The 18,843-nt window shown below is 36.4% G+C and overlaps 1 protein-coding gene across 2 annotated transcripts in view; it reads left to right on the top strand.

Moving 5' to 3' along the window:
* The window catches only part of TINAG (tubulointerstitial nephritis antigen), a 94,159-nt gene that overhangs the window by 8,112 nt on the left and 67,204 nt on the right, over positions 1–18,843 (top strand). For both annotated transcript variants that reach the window (XM_059400229.1, XM_059400228.1), the window contains 3 exons: positions 6,159–6,222; positions 6,888–6,977; positions 11,889–12,003. In XM_059400229.1, the coding sequence (XP_059256212.1) occupies positions 6,159–6,222; positions 6,888–6,977; positions 11,889–12,003 (269 nt within the window). The remainder of the gene's footprint in view (positions 1–6,158; positions 6,223–6,887; positions 6,978–11,888; positions 12,004–18,843) is intronic.

The raw sequence follows: 18,843 nt of genomic DNA, 5'->3' as shown, positions 1-18,843 counted from the left end.
CTATTATTGTATTATTGTTGATTTGATTCCATTATCAATTGGTTTATATAGTTCGCTGCTCCCGTGTTAGGGGTATAGATATTTAAAATTGTTAGATCTTCTTGTTTGACAGACCCTTTAAGTATGATATAATGTCATTCCTTATCTCTTATTATGGTCTTTGGCTTAAAGATCTAATTTGTCTGATATAAGGATTGCCACCCCAGCTTTCTTTTGACATTCATTACAATGGTAAATTGTTGCCCACCCCCTCACTTTCAGTCTGGGGGTGTCTTTGGGTCTAAAGTGAGTTTCTTATAGATAGCATATTGATACATCTTATTTTTTTTTATCCATTCTGATATGCTGTGTCTTTTGATTGGGACATTTAGCCCATATACATTCAGGTATAAATTTAGTGCCATTGTACAGACACCCTACAGTGCCTATAAGGTTATTATATATTTTCTGTTATTGTATATTGTCTCTGTTCCTTTCTGGTCTACTACTTTAAGGCTGTCTCTTTGCTTAGAGGACCCCTTTCAATAGTTCCTGTAGGGCTAGTTGGATGTTTGCAAATTCTTTTAATTTTTGTTTGTCCTGAAAGCTTTTTTATCTGTCCTTCTATTTTCAATGATAGCCTAACTGGATATAGTATTCTTGGCTACATATTTTCCTCTTTTAGTACTCTGTATATATCATGCCAGTTCTTTCTGGCCTGCCAGTTCTCTGTGGATAAGTCTTCTGCCAATCTAATATTTCTACCATGGTATGTTGCAGACTTCTTGTCCTGAATGGCTTTCAGTATTTTCTCTTTGACACTAAGACTTGTAAGTTTTAGTATTAGGTGAAGGGGGGTGGACCTATTTTTATTGATTTTGAGGGGGATTCTCTGTGTCTACTGGATTTTGATGCTTGTTGCCTTTGCCATATTAGCAGAATTCTCTACTATAATTCACTCCAATATACCTTCTGCTCCTCTCTCTCTTTTTTCTTCTTCGGAAATCCTAATTATTCTAATATTGTTTCATCTTATGGTATCACTTATTGCTTGAATTCTCCCCTCATGGTCCAGTAGTTGTTTGTCTTCTTTTTGCTCAGCTTCTTTATTCTCCATCATTTGATCTTCTAAATCACTAATTCTCTCTTCTGCCTCATTTAACCTAGCAGTAAGAGACTCCATTTTTTATTGCACCTCATTAATAGCTTTTTTTATTTCAACTTTGTTAGATTTTAGTTCTTTTATTCCTTCAGAAAGGGTTTTTATTTCTCCAGAAAGGGATTCTCTAATATTTTCCATGCCTTTTTTGAGCCCAGCTAGCACCTTGATAATCATCTTTCTAAACTCTAGTTCCGACATATTACCAATGTCTGTATTGAATAGGTCCCTAGCCTTCAGTACTGCCTCTTGTTCTTCTTTCTTTTTTCTTTTTTTTTGTGGTGAGTTTTTCCACCTTGTCATTTTATCCAGATAAGAATATATGAATGAGAGAATAAAATACTAAAAGGGTGACAAATACCTCCCCAAAATATACATTACCCAAATCAGAAGAGACCTGAAACTGAGGGAGAAGAAAGGGGGAGGGGCTTTAGCTTGGTGAATAGAACAGAGCCACCCACTTGATTTTGGGTGTATTCTGCTCTCTTAGAAGAAACTACCTCCCAAAATTTTAAAGAAAGAAAAACAAAAATAAGTGTAAACAAAATGAAGGGATGGAATATGAGTGTAAAGATGAAAAAAACGATTCTAAAAGAGGAATTGATAAGATAAGTTTGCTGGAAAAAGAAAGTAAAAAGAGGAGAGAATGTCTGGCTGGAGAGTAGAACAAAGCCATGTGCTAGATTTAGGGTATATTTTGATCCATTAGAAGAACTTGTATCCCAAAATTTTAAAGAAAAAAAAACTATATGTATACAAAAAAATGAAGTTATAAAATATGACTATAATGATGAAAAATAAGAAAAAGATTTTACAAAGGCATTGTTAAGATAAAATAGTTTAAAAACATTAAAAGAGGAAAGAGGACAATTTAGAAAAATAGAAAAAGAAAAAAAATCTAAAAAAAAAAAAAACACCCTTAACTTTGCAAGACTAAAGAATCATATGCCATGAATTCTATGTGCTGCTTTTCCCAGTTCTGGAGTTCCATAGTTCTTGTTGATAGGTGAACTTGGTCTTGGCTAGATGTTCTCGCTGATCTTCCAGGAAGGGGCCTGTTGTAGTGATTCTCAAATGTCTTTGCCCAAGGCGGCACCACCTTGCCAGGGGTCAGGTTAAGTAATATGCTCATGTTTGCTCGTGGTAACTTTTGTTCTCTGAACACTTTCTATAGAGCTTTGGAGGACAAGAATGAACATGTCAGCCTCCCAATCTCCAGCCAGGAAGAGCTGAGAGCTCAGGGCCCCACTTCTTAAGGAACCCTCAGAGACAAGCAGTCAGTCCTTCCCATCTCCCTGGTCTCCGGCTGCACTATGAGCTCACCAGGCCTTCTATCTCTGGCGCACTGCCCCATTTGGAGTCTCCAAATCCAGCAGATTCCTACCACGCACTCCCACGCCACTCCTCCTGGAGTAGGAAGGTGGGGGGTCTCCCTGGATCTGCCACTTGTGGGGTCCCTGCTCAAAGAGAAGTGGTCTGATTGTGTGTCCGATCATGGTGTAAGGTAATGCCTAGCTGAGAGCTCACTCCTTGGCTCCTCTCTGTAGCCAGCTTCCCTGCTTCAATACCTGGGAGCTTTGTCACCTTCAGACACCCTTGGTCTTTCTGTGGCCCCACAGGTCCTGAGACCACACTTTCCCCACTACGGCTTCACACCCACTTAGCCTCTGGAGCAATAATCCTCAGTGGAGCAGACTTCTGATTTTGTGCTCCGCTGATCTACTGCTTGCTGGGAGCTGACAAATTCCCGCGCGTCTATCTTCTCATTGCTTCAGATTCACTTCTCCTACCTCCCAGAAAGTGGTCTATTTTCTGTCCCTAGAATTGCTGAACTTCTTCTCTTCTATCTCCTGTTCAGTTTGTAGGTGCTTGGTATGGCTTGATAACTATCTAGCTGAACTCCTGGGATATTTCAGACTGCTACTCTTCCACCATCTTGCTTCCTCCTCCTGCCCTTTTTTTTTTTTTTTTTTTAATGTATGTTACTATCTTTCAAATTTGTGCTCCAGACTTGACTTAACTCTAGACTTCCATAAACTACTGTACTTGACATTCTCCACTAGGATGCCTCACCTAGATTTAATCCAATCTAAAATATGAGAGCAGACCTCTTGATTTCTTGCCAACAAACCTGTTCCTTATTTCAGCGATAGCTTCACTCCCCCTCTATAACTCAAGCTAAAACTCCAGTGAGACCTACTTAATTCCTCTTTCTCCTCATTCCCCAAACTCAGTCTGTTAGCAAGTTCCATTGCTTTATCTCCAAGTTACATCCATCCACTGCTCTCCCCATTACTACTATTATGAAAATCCTTCATTCCACTGGGAGCCCAGCCCCATTCAGCACTAAGTAAGTGATGAGGGCTGAGACATTTTCAGTAAGACCTTAGAGGTTACTGTAAGAAGTTGAGTTTAAGAAGGGGCAAATGTGCCCCAATATTCATAGCAATATCCACAATAGCCAAACTATGGAAGGAGCTGATCCCTTTAAGAGATGAATGGATGGGGTGACTGGGTGATTCAGTGGGTTAAGCCTCTACAGAGAGATCTGTGTTCTCTCTTTCTGTCAAATAAATAAATAAAATATTAAAAGAAGAGAGATGATTATTTGAAGTGAAATAAGTCAAGAAAGACAATTATTATATGGTTTCGCTTATATGTGGAACATAAGGAAGAACATACAGGACATTAGGAGAAGGAAGGGAAAAGTGAAGGGGGGACGGAATCAGAGGGAGAGATGTACGTTAAGAGACTATGGATTCTGGGAAACAAACTGAGAGTTTTAGAGGGGTTAGAGGATGGGTGAGCCTGGTGACGGGTATTAAGGAGGGCACAGATTACAATGAGCACTGGGTGTGGTGCATAAACAATGAATCATGGAACACTACATCAAAAACTAATGACTTACTGTATGGAGACTAACATAACATAATAATAATAAGAAAAGAAATTGGGTTTTATTTTAAATTTGATGGGAAATAACTTGAGGATTTTAAGTAGGAAGTGACACAACAGAGATTTTAAAAGTCTTCTTTAAATGCTGGGTAGGGAAATGAGGGATACATTAGAACCAAACAGGAGTAAAAAAAATGACTGGACTATCTGTAACGTAGAAGTTGATGCTCCACTTTGTGAGCCCCTTGAGCAGGCTCAGATGAACTGATTATGGTTTTCATGAAGGAAGGCATGTGATATGATGAGCACTAGGTGTTACATGCAACTAAGGAATCACTGAATGTTATATCAAAAACTAATGATGTATTATTATTATATGTTGGATAATTGAATTTTAATAAAAAAAAAGAGGTCAACTTTCAAGTTGATTACAATAATTACAATGACAAGAGATTACAATAAATGTAGTTTCTCATAGTAAACTCTGACTTGATATTAAGGAAGGATGACCAAGAAAGGAAACTTTTGCTAACACTAGACTTAGTACTGGTGATTTGGATTAGGCCTGGTGATAGCATTCTCTTGACTTTAAAATTATGAGCTAGAGTACAGGTCAGAGAAGGGAATTTTTTTTCCCCCCTCCTTAAGACTTTTGTGATTTGTTTCCTTTATCTATGTAACTGGTATGTTGGGCAAGGAATATTTATGAGGTATGATTAAAAAAATCAGCTTTGCTTTTGGCCTCTTCTCTGTCCTTTAAAACTAGTCAGAAAGTACTTTCTTTGACTTTGAAAACTTGGGTTGTTGCATGAATTTTCTGTCATCCCTAGGTAATAAAAGTTTGAGGGTTTCTTTAAGTTCTATAGTAGAAGTTCATTTATTTCAAGTCTCTAATACAGAATAGTAAGTAAAACTACAGACTTGTTCTAAAGTTAAATCTTTCCCCTTCCCTGAGTTCCTGACGTCCCGAAGCCTGTGGTCCAGGAGAGAGGCAGTTTTTGCTTCTCTTCCCATGGTTGTGTAATGTTAAAAAACCTTGGAAAAGAGGTAAATAGATGCAAATTTGTAGAGATTTTATATCCATTAAGCAACATATTGAACTGTAAAAACTACATGCTGCAGAGTGGCAGCTGTGAAGTTTTCAATGAAACCATTATTTGAAAAATCAGAGGAGAGCAAATTCCCTAAGTGGCTTTTGTGATATTGTGGCTAGAAGTTAAACCAAGTTCCTTGGAATGATCTCTAAACATGTAGATTTTCCCCTCTGATCATATGAATAAAAAGTTAGGATTCATTTTGTTTAATTAGACACCACTGATGTGATCTATCAATTACATATTTCTGTTTTCACATGACAAAGTAGTAAATTTTACTACCTTTGTTAAGTCAGAGTGGATTTCAAATCTGTGTGAATTATATTTTTGAAAAGGATTTCCTTTGTAACTAGGGTAATATTTTCACCATATCTTATTGATGGTTTTCATATAATGATAATACACTGTTGGTCTCTTTTAAGTAGTTTATATAATCAGGTAAATTAGTTAACAGCTAGTTTCAGTTAATTGAGAAATATTTGGATTTAGAACACAAATGGCTACTATCTTACTGGTTTCATGAATTTTTCTTCTGATCCGAATTCTTAAGAAAATAGAATTTATCTTTAAAAGGTAAATTCAATGAGCTTCACATTTTGGTCTAAAACTTTGAATTCCTTACTCTTGTCATAAACAACTAATCATATTTACTTGTGAGACTTGATTAGATTTTTTTAAATGAGAAAAGCCATAAATTTATCCAAACATTGTCTTATTTCTCACCTATTTAGACACATAAGTTATTTTTTGAGTGTGGTTAGTGATTAATTCTGTGGTAATCAAGTTTTTATGCTTTACAAATCCTCTGTTGGAACATAATATGCAATTTTAAAGATAAAAGCTCATGAAAAAAGCTTAGAAAAATCTTGTACATAGACCTCGACACAAACCAGATGTGGATTTTCATCAGAGTGGCCCCAAACAGTTTTGCATATTTGAGAAACTAAACAGAATTGTAGGTTTCTTGTGAATGTTGATGCACTTTATCGTTCAATTTAGAATTTTCATTTGTTCAAATGTTATGTTGACAGGTTGCCTCAGAGATGGCCAACTTTATGAAGAAGGATCAGTAGTTAAAGAAAACTGCAACTCCTGGTAATGAATTTAAGTGGCACAGAACTGAATTCTGCTGTCTGTGTATGTTTTCTTCAAATAAAAGGAGTATTGTGAAATAAGATGATAACTACAGATAGAATCATAAGTCCTAGGATATTGCATACCTGTAGATTTATATAAGCATATTTAATGAATGTTGACAAATCTAATCTTAGATATATCTTTCAATGCGAGAGCTTGTTTATGACAGCGGCCTTCATCATACAGCAGGCCTGCATGAACTATACCTCTTAATTAAAGCATTCCACAGGCAAGATATACTCCAGGCAAACTGTATTTCTTTGATCACAGTAGCTATAGATAAAAACAGGCTGCCTTCAAATGATTATCCTGCAGAAAGTTTCCAAATACAAATACAAAGATTCTACTGTCTAAATTTTCTTATGTTTTCAAATGTCAGTGTTTTCAATGTTTTCAAGTGGTCATTTCACTTATTAATTGCCTGGAGGAGAAGTTAAGAGCATATTGAGTGATAGCTAATGCATATGCTATTATTTTATTTTTGCCAAGAATCAAATAGGCTTATGGCTATCATTAATCAAAGATATGTTTTACACCTGAACAGTGAGCAATTCTGGTTACTAATTCTGTACATGTACTTCATAAAGGCTAGGCCACTTTTGTAATTTTTTACATCTTTGCAGCACATGCTCAGGACAGCAGTGGAAATGTTCCCAGCTTGTCTGCCTTATTCAACCAGAACTAATTGAACGTGTCAATAATGGAGACTATGGGTGAGCAAAATCTTGCTTTCCAGACTTTGTTGGCCATCCCAGTTACTTTTCAGGCTTCAATCTATTTCCTATAATTTACTTTTAAAAAATGGCCATTATTCAAAAGAAAGAATGGGAGAGAAATGGGAAGAGAAGTAGAAAGACATGTAAAATAGGAATGCACGGAGGTAAGTATTAAATGATTAAAATTAAAATGCACAAAGAAATGTAGATGGGGGTCTTAAAATTACTAGGAAGGAGCATTGTCCTGGGGTGAATGAGGGGAATAGAGGGAGTGTTAGTTTGGTTAAATATTTAGACAAGATTAGGAAGTAGGCAAAATTGATTTTTTCAAATAAACCATCTTTCTCCTTCTGGTGTTGTCCTGACCCAGCCAATCAGCTGTCACAGGAGAATCAGACCCTAAGAGGTCAGTATTTAATCTTGATGATTCCCCAAATAGCCAGTCCATCTAGACAATTTCACTGCCATGACCTATGTAGCCAGTTTCACTTAGAGTTGAATGGAAAGACAGGCGGAGCCACTTTACTTTGCTTATAAGCTAAATATAGGGCTGATTGGCACTTAAACATGGCAAATGATGGTTTGATGCTCTCTGACAGATTAATAAATTAGGTGGCTTCTCCAATTTCATAGAGGGAATAATGATATCAGTACTAACATGGATTTTCTTTACTGAATTGAAAGGAAGTGGGATGGCCTACCTGGTTATCTGCCTCAGGATTGCTCCTTTGCCATTGACCAAATCTCTAGATACCCTCAGAAACATTTTCCACATTCTGGAAAATGTAAGAAGATCTATTATCATCTATTATCAAGTAATTATAAAAGTGATGTAATCCTGAAATGTAGTTTTACAAATTAAAAGTATCACTTGCTTTCACATAGAAGACCATAAGACAGATATTTCCCAGATTTCCTAGCACAGCCCCTGTCCTGAAAGTATTTTCTTGGAAGACGGGAGATTTAGAAAGTTACTTTTTTTTTTTTGACATTAATATTCTTCAAGCATGCTCAATTCCTGTGTGTGTATACATGTTTACCCAATATTGTAGTTGATAATATGACATTTTAAGTATTTCTAGGGAAAATACATCGTAATTTTCTGTGGCTAAGTGATACTCAAATAATGGAAAGGACATCAGAGTATGTGTCATCATAAGAAATTATCTGAATCAGGTTCTTAAAATAATTCAAATGCTTGACCCATGGAGCACATACTTCCAAGAAGCTCTCAGCAGCCTACTTTTCCACTGTCCCAGAACCCGTGGGAAACCATAGTTGAAAGCAATGTGGAAAAAACACGTAAGAATACACAAGCTGGTGGGAATGCTGTCTTCTTTGGAAAGAAGATTTTCTTGCCATCATTTGTTCACTGTGAGATAACTCTGCAAAGAGTTAAAAGGCACAGGCTTTGCCTTTTGTAGCAAACATTGATAACCTTAAAAGGACAGAAAGTGAGGGATAATTGGAGCAAAAAGAAAAAAAGTTAAGGAAGAGAGACAAGCTGTGAAGAAACAGTAAAACTAAAATCATTTACCAGAGGACAGAAAGGCAGGGGGAGTCCTTGAATTTAAAAGAAAGTTCTGACTCTCAGATGTATTCTGGTCCTGATGTTCAAATTGTTTTCATGTGTGAAAATAGAACATACCATTCGATACTTACTGAGTGCTTTTTAAAATAGCCCACATGTAAATATACACAATCTTTGCTTAAAACATTCATTTTTCTCATCTTGGTGGCATTTGGGGTCCAAATCTTCCTTCATTCTATAAAAGTTACTTCAGTGCATATTTATTCCCTGTGTTATTTTTCAGAGCAACCAATTAATATCAATGAAACCGTGTTTCTTTTGTGGCAATGCTGAGGATAGAAATAAATAATTTCTGTCTTACAAGAATTTCCAATCTAGCTGAGGAGTCAACATGCCATCCCTTTGTAAAAGGATTTTTGATGATAAGGCAGTATGTAAGTGCCAAATTAGTAGCAAGTAATAATCAGCAAGTTAGTGGAACAAAGGAAGATAGAGAACTGTGCGGGACAGCAAGCCACACCTGAATTTAACAGCTTAAAACCATAAGCCATTCTTTGTTTACTTCAGTACCTTGACATTGTACCTTCAGTACCTGAAGCTCTTTTCCTGATCTCTCTTGGGGTTCCTCAGATGTCTATAGATATCTGGAGACTCAAATGGGGTTGAATTGTCTAAAGTGGCCTCATTCTGATGCCTGGTAGTTGGTGCTGGTTGTTGGTGGGCCCACATGTCTTCAGCACACTAGCCTTAGCCCCCCACATAGTACGAGTGTTCTAAGGGGGCATGAGGGAGGGCTGCAAAGGGCTTCCCTGTAGGCCTACACCTGAAAGACACACAGCATCAATTCTCCTACCTTTTGTTGAGGGAAGCAAGTGAGTAGCCCTGCCCACATTCAAAGGTTGGGGAAATAGATTCCACTTCTTGGTGCCAAGAGCCACAGATAATTTGTGTCCATTTTTAATCTGTCACATCTCTAAACTTGATTTTTTTTTTAAATGAACTCAAAACCTAGTCTGTTGGATAAGTTGGCCTTGATTTTTTTCACCGGTTTCTCAAATCAACATACCCCAAACCAAAAGTGTTAACCTCTTTGACCTGCCCTTGGTGACTGGCCTTCACCTCTGCCTTGTCAGGCAAGCCAGGAAATTGGAAATTAGTTTGATTCTTCTCTCTTCTTCTTTCTCAGCCATTAGTCTCTTATAATTCCCACACCATAGTTTCCTTCAGATATTTATTTTTTCTACTTCTCTGCTACATTTGAGTGCATTTCTTTATCAAGCCTCATTTGAGATGACCTGATCTTTCTCCCTGTTTCCAGTCTGACCAAACTGCAACCAATTCTTTACGGTTATCACTCTAAATCCAAGCTTTGACTCTGCTGTTCATGGTCTTAAAAATCCTCAGTGATACTCAATTGCTTGTAGAATATCATTATATTCCTTAGCATAAGAAACAGTCTGGCCCAAATGTCTTTACTACCTCATTTTTTTATGCTCTTTCTAGCTTCCCTTGACCTCTCATGGGTTTGGCATTGAACTTACCTGCTCGTTCTTAAACATGCTACCCAGCTTCAGAACCATATGTTCTACTCCTGAGTTGCCTTTTTTTCTTTTTTTAAAAGAATAAATGTCCTTTTCTTTCACATCTGTCCACCAACCTGATTCTCATCCTTCCAGACTGAGCACTAAAGTCACTTTCTGTAACGAAATTATGCCAACTCCTTCAGGCAGAGTTATATTTGAAACCTCTACTCTGGTCATACCTTAACCTACTGCTAATAAATGACGCACATTGAAGTCGTATCTAGCTTTGCAGTATTTTTAGGGTATGAGCTCCGTGAGGGTAGAGAAACTTCCTTATTCTTATGTTTAAAGAGAGAATATGATAAATTGGATTAAAGGGAAAGTTATGAGTATTGATCAAAGAGGATGATATAGAGTGGTAGTCCCTTCATAATTTTTTTAAGCATAAGTCACAGTAAAACATACATCTAACTTTATGATTTAGTACACACACATACACACACAAACACACACGTGCACATGAATATCGTTACAAATACGTGCTACACACACACACACCCTGACACGTATAAAAACATTACTCATCCTCACTATGTACAATAAGTTCTAATATTTCCTATTATCTCTCCTGTATTTTATTTATTTTTTAAAATAGTGATTCCCTGCTCACTAAATTAAGTGATTAAATGAACACAAATGTATCTGAATGTTTGAAAACTGCTGGGGTAGAGCATGAAAAGTATACTTCCTTGATGTCATGGCTTTGCTTAAGGCTGGTCCTGATGGTCTCTTATAAATCCTGCAAAATTTAACAAAGTCAGCATTTTCCTTTGGTGATGGAGATTATACTCTTAAAATTGTGGCTCCAAGTTGCTTAGGATTTTGTGATGTAACAGATTCTTAGAAAAGCATAAATTTGCTAGGCATATTATTGAAAATCAAACGTATCTTCAAGCATTCATGAGAGTCTATTACAATATAAGCAATTTTGGTAATTAACTAACAGGATTAAGTTTAGATTTGACTTAAGTAATGAAAATATATTGTTCTCAAGTTGTAAATAATTCAAACAAGTGATAATTAAAGTACTTTCCCCTTTCTCATCTACTCTCATCTCTTCAGAAATTTTTTGTTGGATTTAAATGTCAGTGTTAGATTTTGAAAACAAAGCTCCTTTTCCTATGTAGGGCCACAAAACCCTATCTCTAAAAAATATGTGCTTTTAAGTATCTAATTTCACATTAATTGAATTTGTATCATCACTAATAATAACTGAGATTATTGAGCACTTAACACAAATTAACTCTTTAATATATGATAGAATATTCCAGTATTTAAATAAATTAATTCAATACAATTAATTTACACTGATTAATCTTCTTAAGTAGAACTATTTTATCCCCAGTTTTTCACAGATACTTCCTTTTACATGGTCAAATTCTTTTCAGATCTAAATTATATATAAAACAATTACCCTATTTATCTATAAGTGCATTTCTATACATTCAAGCTTCTTTCTAAAATGCATTTGATGACATTTAAAAGAAACTACATAGATTGGCCTTTTGCTATTTAATCCCTTATAATATGTAAAGATTCCATATTCTTATATTTAGTCTATATTGATATAGCCTTAGGTTCCTCATATAAATCATTAAAATAATTGGAAGAGACCTAATTTAGGAAGAGTGGCTCATAGGCTTTCTTGTTAAATGATCATACATTCTTTATATAAAGAATATCTAGCTTATAGTAGTTCTAATTTTGTATAACTTCAGAAATATAAACAAACATTATTTATAAAAATGATATTGCATAATGTGTACCAATTTTTCTCTTTCATTTGTAAGGCAGATGGACAGCCCAGAACTATAGCCAGTTCTGGGGAATGACTCTGGAAGAAGGCTTCAAGTACCGTCTTGGGACCCTGCCACCTAGCCCCATGCTTCTCAGTATGAATGAAATGACAGTAAGTGGCCTATCTGACTCAAATGTGTGTGTGTTTGTGCAGGTATGTTTGTGTGTGCATTTAAAGAAATTTTAAATAACTAAAATAGTAGTTTTTGAGCTTTTGGAGATGTAATTTTGTCATATAAATAAAAAACCTTCCACCCAAATGGTTGTTATCTTCCCTGAACATTTCATGTGAACTTTGAAGTCCACCAGTGTCAATTAGATGAAGTGTCCTGTCTTCAAGAATGATTGTGTTCCTTTATACCGCTCATGATTTTGTAGAAATTCCTAGTTCTGATTATCGGCTGTTTAGTGGCCCAATGCACAAGCAAGTTATCAGTTGTCCTTATTTTTCTTTTTTAAGTAAATATAGTTATTTTTTTTAACTCATCCAAAAAAAATTGTGCTGTCTTTGGGTTATCCATTATCATATGAGGCTAAGAGAAATGCCAGTTACTGTAGATGTCTATGCTAAGATAATTCATGAAGGTTTATCCTCAAAATTTCCTTTACAGGAAAACCTTCAAATTTTGCGAGGTGACCTCACAAACTCCCTCATGAAATTTCAGCATTTCCTACACTCTTATGTTTTATACTATTGTATTGGATTTCCATTTCATTTTGAGGAGATGTTATCATCCCATATGGGTATCTGGTATAAAGAGACGTCTATCTCTCTCGTATGACAATCTTCTAACTTGGAAGAGCTGAAATAGACCACCATATATGTGGTGTCCCAGGCACACATCTTCCCAGTTGGGATGTTGACAGTATTCAAGGCCTTGTTCAAATGCTCAGACCTAAGCGGTGCTCACAGATGGTGGGAGTGCAGCCTCTTCTCTTTACAATGCAGGCTTTAGGTCCTGGCTGCCTGGAGGCTCCCAGTGGCTCCGAAGCAAGCAGGGTTGTTGTTTGCCATTGGATGAGTTGTAAATCCACAACTTTCTCGTGAAGCATTTAATGTACTTTGCTTTCCAGAGATGTAATCCCCTGAGTTATTATACCAATTCAAAGTGCAGTAGCAGGGCCTGCTAAATTATAACCAGTATCAGAAAAGATCATAATAGCTGCCACATATCGAGGAAATGTGTGTTAAGCACTCTTATAAGCACTTTCATACCTTATCTCATCTAATTCCCACAGCAGCTTAATGTAGTGGATACTATAATTATCCCCATTTTAAAGATGAGAAAATTGAGATTGAGAGAGGTTAAGTCACACTGAGATTGGGAAAAGTGAAAAGCCACCGCAGAATTACTTAAAGTGCAGAGCCAGGACATCTTAACACATCTGCTCCCAAAAATAGTCCCTAGAGTTCCAGTAGAATCTGTTAGCCTTGGCCCACACAGGTTCAAAGGAGCAAAAAAGCAGAACTAACTTTATGAAATGATCAGCTTAGATATACTCTTGGATCTTTCCTAGAACCAGTAAAATATAAAATCTTTACAAATACGGCTTGGATTCATGGTTTTTAGTGACCTAATTATACGATCAATTGGAAGAGTTATTATTATTACTTTTATTTTTTTTTCTGGCTACCTTCTTTTTCATTTTTATTCCCATCTGGGGGAAAAAAAGAGGCAGAATTATTTAAGAAAAGAATAAATTCACTCCCTCTATTAGGATTTCTCTTTCCCTTGATTTTGTTAAGGGCCTTAATCAGCCAAATACTCATTTGAGTGTTTATACATATTTTCTCTGGATTATTTCTTTTTAAACTTTAATTTTTGCAACCTGGAATATTTTATATTCTAGAGAATATGAGGTTGTAACTCACCCTGGTATAGGAAAGGAAGTTGAATTCTAATTCAGCATTTATTGGCTCCTAGGGATTTTTTTTTTTTAAGATTTTATTTATTTATTTGACAAACAGAGATCACAAGTAGGCAGAGAGGCAGGCAGAGGGAGAGGATGAAGCAGGGTCCCCGCTGAGCAGAGAGCCCGATGTGGGGCTCAATCCCAGGACCCTGGGATCGTGACCTGAGCTGAAGGCAGAGGCTTTAACCCACTGAGCCACCCAGGCGCCCCTAGGGATTTGTTTGAATGAAAGTCGTTCTGAATGAAAAATCCTAATGATTAATATTTTGGGAGCATTAAAATTGCCAAGTGCTATGAATTAGTGTAATATAGTTGCCAGCTTATTCCAGGACAGCAATAAGGAAAATTTGGCTGATCTGTAAGAGTTCCATTACCTACTTACAATGTAGAGCAAGGAACTAGCTTCTTATTTCCAGGTCATAGTAGCTTGAGGGCTGAGGGTCTTCCAAAAAGTTTCTGAGTGTTAGAGTTGTCCTAATGTCTGGAGATAGAATAAAATCATAAATATAACAATTACTTCCAGGGAGTGAATTGAGTTGAACAGGTTGCTACAGAAAGAGGTAAAAAAATATGTTAATTCTTAGCCTGGGGACTACATATATAATTACTTTAATACAGCAACTTGCCTCAGAGTACAGTGAAAATGAGGTTTCTTTTCTTTGTAGATATGCTTCTGGATAACTTTTTCCCCAACTTTTTCTTTTTTAAATACCATTTTCAACATAAGATGGTCTATCTATACAGCTGGGGTAGGAAGTTGCCAATAGCTGTAATGATTTTGCTGAGGAACTCCACTGCATCCTTACCCCAAAACAGCTTCCTTTCCTTGACTGTATTACCTGGATGAGAGTTGGGGTTCATATAATTCTTTATCTGGGGTGGGCAAGATGCGCCATGAGTCATTCCTGGTTTCTGGGAAAGCTCTTCTCTTTCCTGGTTGGATTCCTGGTTTCATTCCTTTGTTTAAGTCACTATTCCCATAATGTATTTGCTGAGCATGAGTTAGAGAAGTATCAGTAGGCATTGTACACAGAGTTCTATGATCATATAGTTATGAAAAATTTTTTGCATCTATATGGATTTATTAAATTCAAGTGAATATTTGTAGAGTGTGGTTAGTAGCAGTGAAGAATAGAAAGATGTTGATAGTGGAGGATGAAAAAAGTTAACTTTAGGGTTTTGGGGAGCCCTTCTTGGATGACAATCGTAAGTGAGGACAGACAAAAAGGAAACATAAACTTAATGTTTACCCTGGGTATAAGTAGAGTACCTGAGAGGAAGTAAAAAAAGGGAAAGAAAGAAGGCTGAGAGGGACATTGTTTAGACCATGGAACTCCTTGCTGTGTATGAAGACTCACTTCACCCCCAATTGGAGTAATTATGTCTGGTGTCAGGTCAACAAATCTGACTGGCTGGTAAATGCATACCTATTTTTTTCCCCCAAAGGTTTTCTTTTTTGTTTGTTTCAAGTTTTTGTCTAAATACTAGTTAGTTAATAAGATATAGTATAATAATAAAATTTAGAGTAAAATTTAGTGATTCATCACTTACATATAACATCAGTGCTCATTACAAGTGCCCTCCTTAATACCCAACACCCACTTATACTATCCCCTGCCCACCTCTCTTCCATCAACCCTCATTTTGTTCTCTATAACAAAGAGTCTCTTATGGTTTGCTTCCCTTTCCTTCCTCTTTCCATTCCCCTTTTTGAAGGTTTTCTTAGTTTGAGATTGTTTAAAGTGATGTCTTGATTGGACAGTTCTGTTCTAAATGTTTCTACACTAAAAGGGATAAGAACTAGTGGATTAGGGGCGCCTGGGTGGCTCAGTGGGTTAAGCCTCTGCCTTTGGCCCAGGCCATGATCCCAGGGTCCTGGGATCAAGCCCTTCATCGGGCTCTCTGCACAGCAGGGAGCCTGCTCCCCCACCCCCTGCCTGCCTCTCTGCCTACTTGTGATCTCTATCTGTCAAATAAATAAATAGAATCTTAAAAAAAAAAAAAGAACTAGTGGATTAATTAACCATTCTCTGGCACTCCATTGAAACTTTGTATGTTGTATGGATAGACTCACAATGGGACTGATTGGGAGCTGACCATCGGAAGGAATGCAGCTCATCACAAGAAATTCAGATTCTGCCTACTGAGCATTTTGTCTTCTTAAACTACAAAATTGGCTATGACATGATTTGGCCGTTATTTCAGTATTTCTCAACATTTGTTCCATGGGCTAGCAATCTGGCAAGATTAGGACTAAAGGTGTCCCATCTGTGGTCAAATAAATTTGTGTAATGGTGTATTATATCTTCACACTAGAGCAGAAGTATATTTAGAGATCAATCAGGACTTTCTCAGTGTCTCAGAAAGAAAACAATGGAGACAACCAATTATTATGACAGTATGCAAACAAATCTGGCATTGACTGAGGTCCTTTTGAGCCAGCAGAAACATCACAGTTGAAGTCTGTTAATAGGCATGTGTGAGCCAGTGTGTTTACCCAAGTGGGCACCATTCCATTTACCATGAGGAACATAAGCTCTGGAGCCAGTGCACTTGGGGCTCAGTCTGGTTCTTTCACTTATTGCCTCCATTTTCTCCTCTGTGAAATGGTGATGGCAGTAATACCTTGCTCATAAGGTTGTTAGAAGTCCATGAAATGCTGAAAAATAAGTGCTTATTATATACCATACTATATACATATATAACAGAAATGTTATCATACCAAGTTGTTCTTTCTTCTTTGGATTAACCTTGGGAGATTAGTAGGGTCAATTCCCTACTATTCCTTGCTACTAATTTGGTAAGAACTAAATTATCAAAAGCTTCATCACTTGGAGATTTTTATTTCATAAGGAAAATTATAGCTCTGGATTTATTGGCCCTGATGGAGTTTACATATTTCTGGTGAACCTGAAAGTTCTACTATGCTCCTAACTCAAATTAAATCATATCAAATAAAATCAACAGCTTTGTACCTGAGTGTTTTTCCAGGCATAATATTCAAGTGTTTTTGAATTTGGGAGATAACTTTAAGAAGCCTCACTGTGTTATGATCTATTATAAATACTGTGAATATTTTGAATGAAAAATACTATTTTCAAACAGAAATAGGGAAATAAGAGTTCACCTCTATACTTGTCTCAGCTAAAAAAAAGTTTTCAAAATAGTTTTGTTGTTGTTGATTCCCCAGGGAGAACAATGAAGTGAACAAAGCTGTTACAGATGTTTTAAAAACTTTTTCATCAACCTTATAGCTTACTAGTATAACATCTTTTCCCAGTCATCCAACATGTATGATTTTGGTGAGTTTTAGTTAGCATTACTAACACAGGGAAAATAATGTCTTTATGGTTTGTTGGAAGCTAAAGTAAAATATTTTGTGTATTATATAATAACTTTTAAAGCCACCAATCATTGAGAATGAGAAATGGAAATTTATTTAACTGTTTGAATACTTGATCATTGTCTAGACAATATTCAGTATTGACTGACTGGATTTCTTTCTTTTAAAAAATATTTATTTATTTGAGAGAGAAAGCACAAGTGGCAGGGAGGGGGAAAGGGAGAAGCAGATTCCCTGATGAGCAGGGAGCCCTAGGACACCTGGCTTGATCCTGGGGCTTGGGGATCATGACCTGAGCTGAAGGCAGATGCTAACTAACAGAGCCACCCAGGTGCCCTTGGATTTATTTCTCTTGTAATTAGTTATAATAAGAGGAATTGATTTTTCCTTTCTGAAGTATGTTTCAATGATAGCAAGTAGTGAGCGATGAGAAGTACCATTGGAGAAAATCAAAGGGAATATTACCATGTGTAGTTTGTAACCCTCCATAGGCTATTGAAAATTTTTATTTGATTAGAAATAATCTACTTGATTCCAAATATGTTTGTCACCTATGTAAATAGAAGTCTCTGTAGCAAATGAAACACTAAGTAGAAAAGTGAAGGACACAGTTATATGGTTTTGTTCTTTATATACTATGAAACAAAAATGATCATTTTTTCCATAAAAATGATGTTTAGATCCCACATACACAAATGTAGGTAAATGGCATCAAGCTTGAGTAATAACTTAACAAAAATGCAGGTGCCGATGATACTGCAGAAGAAGGGCACAGCCAGATGTCATTGGAGTCTGTTTAAGTGTATATTTTCCTCACTTCATCTCAGAATCTTCTCATCTATGTAGGTATGGAGCAAGGGACAGATTAGGATGCCAGTTCTTGCTGTCCGTGAATTAAGAATTTTAGAATTCAAAGATCATTAAAACATGTGCTTATGCCTCCTTTCTCTCCTTCCCAGAATGGAACCCCACACCCTTTGAGAAACTTTAGAAAATATGCACCCTGCCTTACTCCTTATTCAGCCGAATTTTTGGCAGAACGAACTCATGGCAGTGTCTTATCTCTCATGTCAGTTTTTGAGTTTTTAGTTCTCAGTTTTATTTTTCTGTACTAGTTGCAATCTGGTGCGTAGCACTGTGGTATAATTGAACATGACTTGAACAACACCGTGGACCTGAATTGATCACTGCAAGGCAAATCTCCAAAAAGAAAAGTGAAAATTTATTTTTTTCCCTCTCTGTGAATAAATATTTGGGGCTGTGAAAAAGTAGATTCCTGAGATGATTTGGTGTGTTGATAGAACAAGCACCTGTTCCCTGGGTAATTCTCAAACCTGGGTTAGCTAGTCCAGATTACAGTTCTTCCCAGAGCCTGTTCCAGGAAAAACTATTCCTTTGATCTGCTTCACAATCAAAAGGATGTGAAATGAAATGAAACAAGATGAAATAAAATACTTGGCATTGGGTCATGAACATTTAAAACTGTGAATATGATTTCCACTTCCTGGAGTCTCACAACACTTAGGTAGGTTGTAAAAAAATATTTCAGTGAGGATGAAAATCTATTTAATTTTCAAAACCAGTGTTTCTCAGAACTGTTAGATTAATCAACTCATTCTTTTGTAATTATCTGTTATAATTCTCCCAGAACTAGTATTCTAAGAAACTCATTTGAGGAAATATCATAGTTCATCA

The sequence above is a fragment of the Mustela nigripes genome, chromosome 5 (assembly GCF_022355385.1).
Source record: "Mustela nigripes isolate SB6536 chromosome 5, MUSNIG.SB6536, whole genome shotgun sequence".
NCBI lineage: Eukaryota > Metazoa > Chordata > Mammalia > Carnivora > Mustelidae > Mustela > Mustela nigripes.
Note: the sequence above shows the minus strand (reverse complement) of the source record. Positions and strands in the feature narration are given on the sequence as shown.